General features: G+C 38.4%; 1 protein-coding gene and 1 non-coding gene across 2 annotated transcripts in view; one reads left to right on the forward strand and one right to left on the reverse strand.

The window, feature by feature from the left end:
• Nucleotides 1-1,228: 1,228 nt before the first annotated feature.
• trnai-aau lies at nt 1,229-1,302 on the forward strand. The gene has a single exon. It is a non-coding gene; the product is annotated as a tRNA-Ile (tRNA).
• A 1,392-nt stretch (nt 1,303-2,694) lies between these two features.
• The window catches only part of elmo1 (engulfment and cell motility 1 (ced-12 homolog, C. elegans)), a 54,440-nt gene continuing 45,116 nt past the window's right edge, over nt 2,695-12,018 (reverse strand). The window contains 6 exon segments of the mRNA XM_043217545.1: nt 2,695-3,866; nt 3,969-4,046; nt 5,543-5,625; nt 5,709-5,816; nt 10,345-10,457; nt 11,203-11,366. Of these exon segments, the coding sequence (XP_043073480.1) occupies nt 3,666-3,866; nt 3,969-4,046; nt 5,543-5,625; nt 5,709-5,816; nt 10,345-10,457; nt 11,203-11,366 (747 nt within the window). The 3' untranslated portion in view covers nt 2,695-3,665.

Raw genomic sequence — 12,018 nt, forward strand, 5'->3', positions numbered from 1 at the left:
TTCCCTTTAGCACATGCCCTGGAGCTACAGCTGCCTCTGCACCTTTGATTGTCATTAACTTTTCCAGCACAATTTTCAATTTTGCCCTCATGTGAGCTGGATTTCCTTTCTCGCCCATCAACTGAGCTCAATTCAGAGTTGCCGCAAGACACACCGCAGCGTGCACATATACGGCCTGATGCAGCACTTTCTGCAGAGTTAAATATAGCAGCTTTTATTCTGGCCCCTGCTGTTGGTATTGTATGGGCTTGCGCTAAGGACCACGGGAGCACGGAAGACCCATTCAACCAAATCTCAGCCAAAACAGAAAAAAAAAAAAAAAGTGACATCATGGGACTAGAATAGAATAGAAGTCACAGCGCCGAAAGAGAGCCGTGGAAAGGAGAGAGGCAAAATTGCTCTCAGCAGGATGCATATGTTCGGTCTGTAAATCCGTCTATTACACTCAGGAAAGCATCAGTGTATAAATCTATATTAATAAGCTCCAAATACAGCATTGACATAAAGGAACCCGTTCAGACGCCTTGTGTACTACGCAAAGAATTAGAAAAGCTATTCCTCAAAAGACTACCTGTTTTTCCTCCGTTTGTTCTTGATTTTTTCTCAAAATGCTTTTTGCAGCAAACTGCCAAAATCTGCCTTTTGTGTCAAGATGGCTGTGGGCCTGTTTTTTTCCCTCAGCAGTTCCCCGATCTCTGAATTTTAACACGGACTTTAAAACAAAAGCCCAGTACAGGCTGAAGGGAGATCTTGTTCAAAACACGAGTGTTCGTGAAGAGTCATCTCAAGATCTAGATGTCTTAGATGATTTATAAAATAAGGCCCTCTGGGAAACAGACTTACCTGATATTAAACAACAGGTTCATCAATTAATGTGAATTGAAAATATTTTAAATACGGTCTTTTACATGACAGTGAATTGTTTGACGTTCATCTCAAAATTTTGCAGCATTTTGAGAATAGAAAAGCAGTAGTACATTTGCTTTAAGTGTCGACCGAGCTGGTCTGACTGATGAAACAAGAGCCGTTCGTTCACAAATAGCGCTACAGCTCTCAGAGCATGACCGAGTTGTCGGATATCGATATACTTTTAGTATAGTGCATGACTCAATAACGGTTTAGAGGCAATAGTAAAGTCCTTGTGAACAGTATCAGCCCTTGTTCGCTTGTACTGCCGTTGTTCCTTGTTAGTAGTATTTTAACCGTACAGTCTTAACACGGCTTGTCAGGCCGGTTAGCTCAGTTGGTTAGAGCGTGGTGCTAATAACGCCAAGGTCGCGGGTTCGATCCCCGTACTGGCCACGCTTTTTGTGTGTGTGTGTGTGTGTGTGTGTGTGTGTGTGTAAATCTTACTGTTTCCGTTTATTTGTTTCAAATCAGAACAGGATTTGAGACATTTGAAAGCCACCGAAGACAGTGATATAAGTGAATAGTGATATCCAGAAGCTCATGAAATACAGCAGCTTTTTTGAGGTGGATCAAAAAAAGGTCCATCAAATGTTAATGCATTTTGGTTTTAGGACAACTTTGTCCATGTAGCATTTTTTAAATGCTATCTACAGCATTTCAAATTCTATCTACAGCACTGGTATTCTAGAGACTTATCTTTAATGTTGCATGGCACAGACTTTCAAATAAAGCTGCCAATGAGGGTCTTGTTAATTAAAAGGCAACACAATTTGGTTGTCCACTTTCACAGCTGTTCATCCAAGCCTTCCACTTCTCCCCCTGTCCCGATTAAATCCATGGAAGCAATGCACACATTCACAGAGCAGTCTTCATGTTACCTAAACTTAGACAATACGCAAATGTTTGAACAATGCTGTCTCTCTGAAGCCAACAAAACAAACACATTCTTTTCAGCACTCTCAGAAATGTGGGATTCAAAATAAATTCACGTGGGATAATGTCTGCATAATGTGGGATCATCTTGCTGCATCATTTCTACTCAATGACCTGCAACAGCGAGAGCAAATATATTTGCTGTGCTTTGTCAAGCATGCATCCTCTGTAAGAGAGAGAAGATTATTGTCTATGTTTGAAGGATAAGTACAAAGGTTTTATATGCTCTAGTTTTAATAAGAGATGCCTAAGATGCTAAGGTGTAAGACTGCGATATAACTAAGATTAAAAAAACTGATCAGATTCCTGGACATTCAAAGACAATAAACGCTTGTAACCCCTAAACGCATGTCAACACAAACCTGAAGGTGAACTGTTGAGTTTGAAACGGCCATCAGGTGTTTCAGGAAGCAGTGATGGCAGTGAAGAGGAAGAGTTACACACACCAGCAGACTGCAGATTATTGCCACCCTGGCCCTGTTATTACCACACAGAGCTGTAAAGAGCACTCTGGGACGCCCTGAGTCAGCTCAGAGTCAATCATTTAAGCCAGAAGGCTGCGATGGCCACTGTTTTTTATTTGTGGGAAGCAACCCGCTTTTTTAGCTGTGTAATAGGAGAGAAAAAAAAAAAAAAAGATTATGGAGTTCTTCTGAATACCAGTATTCATAAACAGTATTTTACTCAAATATACAATACATAGTGAAAATAAATGAGAAGTGTAATACTGATACTGGAGAGTCACCTTTCAGCAGAGTCTTCGGGACAAGTGTAAACCTTCAGCCAGGTGTTCTGCAGCAGGTTTGGACACCAAAAGATTATCAGGTAATGAAAAGAAACGAAGCAAAAAACTGATCTGGAATCAATCTTTAATGTAAACAGCAGGATGTTGCGATCTTAAACCTATAACAAACGCGAGGGGTGGAAAAAAAAAAAAAATCATAAAACATAATACCCACAATCTTAACTTAAATTAAGAAATGAAAGTTTAAATGAAATTTGACGGCCCTGAAAATTAAATTCCTTTATAAACATACACAAAATGTATAATACTGACTACTTGGCAGCAATCACGAATATCACAAAAGTTTATACCAGCTTACAAAAACAGAAGCTCAATATTGCTTTGGAATGTTACAGCAGTCTGCCATGAGTCTGGTTGATGTCAAGTGAAGAAAAGAGCTATATCTACACGCCTGCGTTATAATCAGACAATGGTAACAATGTATGCGCAAAGCAGGTATGGTTTAAGACAAAAGAGGCAGCCTCTTGCATGAAGCTGCCTATTTAATTTAACAGTCTACAGTAGAAGAGGCATGAATGGGATACTTGGAGAAATCATTAAGAATAAACTTGGACTCCGCTAGCAATATAGCTGCCGCTTGTTGGAGTGAGAAACATACTACAGTGAGTGCTACATGCCACGATCCCCTAAACTTCTTGCACACTCTACATCCCACTCCGAACAGCCAGAAATTATGATGGGGCAAAAATTCTTGACACATAACCATTTTTAAGCCAGAGCAGGTGGGCTGTTTAAGGAATGTAACCATTCAAAGAGATGTCAGGAAATGACTGCGACAGGACTAGAGTGGTTTAGGACCTGAGGACCAGTTTGTGGTAGTGGTTCTTCAACCACACCAGATGGTTCATAGGCCGTGCAAGCCAAGTCCATTAAAATCTGCAAATCCATTGTGATGAGGCGCACTAGAGAGCCAAGTTTTAGCAGTAAAGAGATGTCCGTTTTTCTTTTTCTGAAACTTTTTGTGAAAGTATATTCCAGTATGCATTTGGGAAAAATCTGACTGTCCAGTGAAAGGAGATTAGTTGCAGTCATAAACAAAGTCATAATTGCTTGGCTCTTTGGGGATAGGGGGAGGAACGTCAGGGATTTGGATGTTCTCCAGGTCCAGGAGGCGGAGCTTCATCTCCATGCTGAGAAGAGTGTCCATGTCTGAGCGAGTGAACTCACTGGTCATCTCCTTCCCCAGCAGTGCATTCAGCCCATCTGTCCACACGCAGTACTGAAAATTGGCCAGAAAACATGACATTAAAACAAAGCCCCGAATCACGCCAAAGAGGGACAACGGCTACAGCTTTGAAGCTCGCGGTCGGCATTTGCTCACCTCGTGCTTGTCAGGGGCAATGAAGTTTAGATACTCGTCAGATTCGTAGAGGACAGAGAAAGCCAGCTCCAGCACCTCCTAAAGAAAGAAAGAGAATCGACACTGTCTGTCAATTGCTAATGGGGCTGCTGTGTTTGTGTGCCTCCTATTGCGTGACTTTTGCAGATCTTCTTCGAACATATTACAACAGCAGATGGTCCAATATGGTGTGTGTGTGTGTGTGTGTGTGTGTGTGTGTGTGTGTGTGTGTGTGTGTGTGTGTATATTGGCCTCTCCTGCCAGGCACCAAGACACAGCAGTAGGATGATCAGCACAAGAAGTGCACCAGTGCTTGAAGTAACAAAATACTTCAATATCATTGACAAGAACATAAGAAATGTATGGGGTAGCTGTCAGGCAAAGTATCCAGTGCAATTGTGTCTGGTAATAACTCTTTCAAAATGATGGACATGCAAGAAAAAAAGTTTATTTTAATAGTCCATTTAACACATTCAACTAACTATAAGTAACTTTGTAACTATAAGTCAACTACATGTCAATTAATTCTGATTTACTTTCTGATGGTATGTTGTGGACCCATCAAATGAAGTGTAAGAAGATATTAAGCAAACAATTCATTAATACTCTAATGACTGCTAGTTGACATGTAGTTGCAAAGTTACTTACAGTTAGTAGAATCCCTAAAGTGGACTAACAAAATAAAGTGTAACCAAAGTCACCAATTTAAGGAAGAAGAGGTTCAACTGGCTAACAAACTAATCCTTTGTCTGGCACATCTTAACACTTTTCAAACCCCATGACCTGTCTACAAACCCGTTTAATTATGGTAAATAAGATAATAAAGCACAGAAAATGGTGTATTTTGTGGCAAACACTGCACCAGTAATGCTAGTAATGGTAAACTGTTTCTCAGCCGTTACAGAATCTGCCCTCACATCATCTCTAATTGTCTTATTTGGGTCAACTAACCTAAAAAAACAGGATGAAATTGGATCATCCAAATAGCTTAAAGGATCATTGGAGGAGAGCTACATCACATCCAAAATGAGAGCAGACAAACATTTATGACCCCTCAAATTCTCCCCATAGCAATTCCACGCAGAGATTAAATTACAGAAAAACCCAGGCAATAGAAACAGAACAGTCTCTTCTTCAGCATTTGATAAAGTCAAATTCCTATTAAGATAAATTTTACTTTAAAAATTATAATGTGCATCTTTTCTTTGAGTCAGTGTCATCACGACTAGCGGGATCCAATGACCTTTTGGCTATTGCCAGAAGGTTCCAGTTTTACTTGATATCCTATCCTCAAGCTTAATCAGTTTCATCAACAGGGAGTCATTTTTACAGTTGTGGCATGAATTTGACATTGCCAGCTTTGTTCTGTGGGAAGAAGAAAGGGTGACTTTGAAACTGAAGTGAACTGATGTATCATTACTCACAGAGCTACAAGGCATAACTAATGCATCCTTTGTCACCAAGCCACACGCCAGTGCATCAAAGGAAAATTTGATCTTTTGATATTCAAGATCATTTTTTGCTCTCTGTCATCAAGCAAACACAAAAGGACTCACCTTGTTCTGCTTCAGAGCTCCCTTTTCCTTCATGTGTGGACAGTCTTTACCAGTGACAACAGCTTTGATATCAGCTACAGGAACTGTCACAGGAAGCAAAAAAAAAAAATTAATAAGACAGGATGTTGCTGGCTCAGAGTGTGGTCAGAGCTCAGACTGTACTCACGTTTGTCCTGTAGGGAATCATGTGGTACCTCTCCTTGGGGGCTCTCCTCCAGATCCCCATAGTGGAGAACTTTATGATTGGGCGACAGTCGACAGTACCAGAACTTGTCTGTAAAGAAGCATAACAGTGGGTCATTCTTTCATTCTAGTACAATACTTAATATTCTTTGGCTTTTTCTTGCAGACTGGGCAAAGCCGTGACTGGCAAATTGTCCCCCAATCCCTTCCTGACACTTCCTGCGCCACGCCGAAAGTAGACGATGCCAGGACTGCTCACACATAGCCTAGAAGGCCACGGCTGGCACCCGACCCTGGTGCCTGAATCCAAATCCTAATTACTGGGAATAGCAGTTTGGCAGAATAAAAAACGTTGTGGGATGAAAGAGTGTCCTGCAGGGTGGCACTTCACAGGCTGCATATACACACCACCAAAGAGTTGAGGAGTGTGCAGTAAACAGCTTGTTCACTGCACACTTTCTATACCTTCAGCTTATTAACAAACCTGTTTATCCACCAATACAAATGTGCGACGAACAACCAGCAGATACAGCAGCCAAAAGCAATCTGTGAGCCCATTCTGAGATGTCAAAACAGATATGTGCAGAATAGTTTAATACGCATACAGTGCTATGTGCATGATTAAAAAAAGTGCTTCCTTCGTAGATGGCTTTGCTGACTTTCTATTCTAATTGATGATATACGCAAGTCAAGAGACAGACGGGATGCTGCAGCTGAGGAAATAATCATTTTTATTCAAGAGATGACTGATGAGCACTATTGCTCTTTCATGCATTCATTTAAAACTGAATCTAGGACCAAGAACTTTAAATCTCAATAACCTCAAGAAGATAAAAACAAGGATAAAAACTGTTCTATTATTCTATAACTATCTCTAAATCTAAAGCTGTAATTCTGAACACCCTCATTAGTTAGTTTAGGTGTTTTGAACCAGGGTTGAAGCTAAATTCTGAATTAGGTTGTCTCCCAGAAGCTGGATTGTTTGCTGTCTAAAAAAAAGAGAACAAAAGTCTAAAAAGTTATAAAGAATTAACGGCAAAGGAGGATTAAATTTGAACATTATTCGGAAAGCTGAGCCTCAGGCAACGTCTGCAATACTTAAGATTCAAGGTAGGAACTGGACCGCTCAATTTGTACACCATGAGGAGAAAGCTCTGCTATGGGGGAACAATAGGGAATACAAATGTCAATGTAGCACCTGTCACAGTGAACAGCCACAGGTGCGCTTCTTTCAGTCGCCAGAGAGCAGTCCTTAAAAGCTTGCTGAAAAGGTTAGTTGTGCACGGACAAAAGAAATCTTCTAACATTGGGTTATCTTGGGATTATTTGTGGTGGCTTCATGTGGTTGAGGCTTTTTGCAGGGAACCTCATTGTAAAGATCATATTAGGGAGCAGAACATACCTGGATGTCTCGGAGAAAGCTACTAAAATGTGATTTGACTGACTGACAAGACTTGACTGACAAGTAAATGACTTTATCACAATGGTTATTATTAGGGTCGGGTATTGTATGAATTGTATCAATTCTGATTCCGATTCTAACTATTGATTCTGGTTCTTATCGATTTCTAGTTTCTATAAGTGCCTCTATTATGGTTAGGAATGGTTCATATTTTGCTTTTGGAAGTCAGGTTGACATGCATGTAAGGTCAAAAACACTTTTCTTATAATAGGCATTTATTTTGACCTAATTTATTCAATGACTCCCAAAAGATTCATTCAACGATTCATTTTACCAACCCCCTCCAGTGATTGGTTGATTTGATTTAAAGCAGAGCTTTTAACACTTCAAAAGTGGCACCTAGTGGCAAAGAATAAATTAGTATTTTCATTTAGAACCAACTCGAAAATATCAAAAAGTGGGTGGGATATACGCCAACATTAAACAGTTTGGGTTTGGGTTTTAAAAATGACTTGTATAAGTGATTCAGAGCTGACTCTTTCTTTTGAGAGAAAATAGTATGCACAGTGCACTTTCAGATTGAAAATTTTAAAGAAGTTTTTACTCACTTAAGGCTTGTTACACACTGCATGAAAGTTCATTTGCAAAAATCCATAATAGGGGGACTTGAATAAAAAAAAATTAAGTCAAGCATTTAGATATCAAACATTCTGTGTCTTATTTTTGTTCATGCAGCTAAATGTTTTACAAAACAAGAAGACTACATAAAAACTGGATTTAAGTGCAAAATAAAGCTGCACAATTCTGGCTAAATTTGACTTTTTATTGGAGGTTGTAGTTTTCTCATAAAAACCATTAGACAATTAAACAAAACCTCATGAAATTTAGGACTAGAATGATTCAATGATTCACTCAAGATTTCCGTCTTTCATTACTGGATGAATCTGTGTGTTTTTGAAATTAATTATTCAAAGACAAATTAATTTTTAACAGCTCCTTTTTACCAATTAAAAAATAAAATAAAAAAGATGCACACATCGATATGTGAAACTGAAATGTTAATGTTATGGCCTTAATTATCAGATTCTGGAGCTGTTTTTGATTCCCAACTGTATTTTCTATAACAATTAATGAAATACAGAACATGTATTTTTGCTTCGATAAAGCTGATATACAGCATACTGCAGGATATCACAAACGTCGATATGGGCAAAGGTAAATATCAAATGCCACAGTCACTGAACTATTGGAAGGCACTCCTTCTTACTGGAGATACAGGACAAGATATAGGTTCTATATTTTTAATTGATAGTTTAATGAGGTTCCCCGCTGAAATTACCAACCGCATAAAGCCATAATAATTATCAAATCCTACATTCTAAACAATGTGGAATTTGGAAATTCTAACCTCCAACTTCAAAATAACCACCATTAAGATACCAGAGGTTTGGAAGCAGAAAATTTCAACATCTGAACATTTCCAACCCTGATCCTGCCTGTACTCTTGATATTCACAGCTTCATTTTGCTGAACAAAGTTGAACTCTGCTTAGTCTTTTTGCACTGAGGCAACATGAGTCACAGAAATTATTTAAATTATGAGGGTGCCATGCAAGTCATATTTAGTGCCACCAGCTTTTGAAAGATAATAGAATAGTTGATTGAGCAAAACATTTTTATTCACACCAATGAGGTTCATAATAAAAGAGTAAAAAAAATAAAAATCACAAATTAATAAAACAAAAAAAAAAAAGAGAAAAAGCAAGAATGCAAAATTCAGTGAGAAAGTGGGGACCCTAAGAGAGAGAAAAGAAGAAAGCGAGAGGTAGGCAGACGGATAGCAAATGACCGACAAGGTGTCTAGTCTCAGAATCATCTAATCCTGTAGAAGTGTGAAGAGTGTTAAATTATCCAGGCTAACTGATAAAGCCTCCCTCTGAGCTCAGCAGACAGCCCTTCTCTTCAGCAAGCCTGCGTAAAAAGCGATATTACATTTGACGATCTTTCAACTCTCCAATCTGCGGCGTAAGCTTTATAACTCCCACCCTCAGCGCTTGTTTGAAATTGGCTCCATACTTCCGCTCTCTCAGCAACAGACAAGGCTATTTTTCACACTTGCTAAATCATGCTGTCGGTTTAATAATAGCACTCATAAAAATATTCATACCACATATAAATTTCAGAGTGTGTTTAAGTAAGATAGCTGGATAAAAGCTATCATATGAGACATTTTATTATTATTGTTACTATACTAAGAGATAACTGAAATGCAAGTGAAATTTTGTAAGTAGCACAATAATAATAATAATAATAATAATAATAATAAAGTTTCCAAAAGATGGTTACACAGCAATGATATAGAAGAACCAGTTGAACCAGTGAACAAATGAAATGAAATAAAATGTTTCAAAGAATATTTGAATAATCAAAGGAACCTTTTTCCACTGTAAAGAACCTTTTGTGGAATTAAAAGGTTCCATGGATGGTAAAAGTTCTCTGTGGAAGCATTGATGCCAATAAAGAAACTCTATTTTTATGAGTGCCATAGTAGAGGTCACCAATAAAAGCCACAACTGAATAACCCCATTAAGTGAATCGGTTCGCAAATTTAAGATTTAAATACAAGAAAGCTATTCTAGGCTCCAGTTAACTAAATACTCACACAGAGCAGACACATTTAAAACAGGTCAGCTGAGAGTGCATCCATTTTGAGGAGGAAAATGCTTTTACTGTGTACTAACCAGACAAAATTTCACCTACAAGTAAATTTTAAGAGCAAACTGAAGGTGACAATGCTGTTACACCACAGAAACATGTTCAGAACAACAAGCAAAAATTTATATTGTTTGCATGCTTGTAATTTTCATTCATTCCTATGCTGGTTCACAAACAACATCCTTTTTATGATCCTCCCTAGGGATCCTTGAGAGATTTGTTATGCAATATTCTACGTTTTTCAACCACCACAAAAAACCTCTCTCAGCCTTCACAAAGTATAATGGTATGCAGGTGAGGGATTGTATTTCAATGAATCTTTGGTGTGTCCGCGGCTATTGACGAGCAATAGACTAAATGTAGTGTTGTTCATAGCTGCTGGATTAACAAGAAAGAGGCAGCTTTGAATCTTTGGTGCCAAAAGTATATATATAAAAAAAAAGAATATAATATAGAAGAAAATAACTTGCTAATCCTTATGTTCAAGTGAGTATGTTTCTTACCCTGTCTCCTTCGGCTGCTGATCTTCCTGAAACAGGTGCCCTCACACAAACGATTGAGGCGTTGCTGTTTGATCAACTCCATGATCTCTGGCTGGATTTTCTCCCTAAGCTCCCTGAAGAAACATCAGAGGATCACACAAAGGTGGTAGAAAGTACCTCACTTTACTGGCAGTTTACACAAAGCAAGACCCAAAAACATAATTCATAAAATCACATACAAGCTTGGTTTTTCGACATTTCTTTGCACTACAAGTCAGACTCCCTTTTATCTTGTTGTTTGCTAAAGCAATTGCCAAATTTATTCTTATGCTTCAGATCTAAAACTGAATTTTGGGATATTAACGTTTACTGTAAAGGCATCTCTAATGTTGTTTAGTTAAGTAATTCTTGAGAAAATGTTTGTCATTTGGAAAACCCTGCATATACTGTCAAAAACAGAGTTTTTGGCAAACTGAAATTCCTGTTACGGTGAATAGGCAGAACAATAGACAGAACAAGAAATCATGAGTGATATGTTCACAAACTCTGGAAGTTCAACACGGACATCTTCCATTCGACTGTTATATAACATGCGGATGTTACAGAATGTTCTGTGAGATTGTACATTCCAGCTCAAATGATGCTACTGTAATGCAATGGGTAATTTATTTAATGGAGTCTCCTCTTAGTTTAATGAGTTATGAACTAATGTTATCTTCATTGCCATTATTGCCATTGCAATTTCAGTGGAAATTGCATTTAAAGGCTTGTTTTCAATTATGAGTGGGACACAGGTGCAGTACACATGGTCCAAAACGGAGCGACTCTGATTGTGGGAAACGAGTGCTTCAAATGATTGAAGAGTTTCCAGTGACTCACAGGATGGGCCGGGATTGGAAATCCTCCTGGTTCATCCTTTCGGATTGGCGCAATTTGAGGATCTCAGTGTAGCTCAGATTTTGCAGACGACTCTTAAACTGATCCAGAGAGTTAGGCTTGATCGTGAGAGCACGAGTGATCTGTTCCTTCACCACCTGCATCACCTGTAACACACACACACACACACACAGAGTTCTTCAGACCTTTGAATGAAATAGTTCGACATTATGACAGCACAAGGTGAGCATAACTGACATAAAAGCACATACTTTTCTTTTAAACATGATTTGAAAAACCTTACACTTAGTCTAGTAGACATTTTAAGTGGTAATGTATTCATAGAGAAAAGTTTTCTGAATAAATTAGGAAAAACTGGAAAAGGCTTGACAAGGAAAAGAGTGAATGTTGTTCTTGTGACCGAAAAGAAAAATATAAAGATTTAAGAAAAATATAAGAAGAGGCTTGGGTATATAAGCATTGGCACCAAAATGCGCACACACACACACACACACACACACACACATAGGGCGAAGATAATTCAATACATTAATTGTTATTATTAGCAATCTCTTTCTTACCAAATCATTAATAATATACTGTGCATAATCACATTACTGCCAAGCACCTGGACAGCCATTCACACGCTCATTAAACTCCAAATGAGAAGCTTCTAAAACTGTCGATACAATACATCCTTGAACAAAGATCAGTTAATACCATATCCAAGACACGATTATGTGCATCTTAAATGAGACTCCCTAATGCTTCTTTAATTACTGTCCTACAACAGGCAAGAGAGTTATTGCCAACAATGTA

The sequence above is a fragment of the Puntigrus tetrazona genome, chromosome 19 (genome assembly GCF_018831695.1).
Source record: "Puntigrus tetrazona isolate hp1 chromosome 19, ASM1883169v1, whole genome shotgun sequence".
NCBI classification, from domain to species: domain Eukaryota; kingdom Metazoa; phylum Chordata; class Actinopteri; order Cypriniformes; family Cyprinidae; genus Puntigrus; species Puntigrus tetrazona.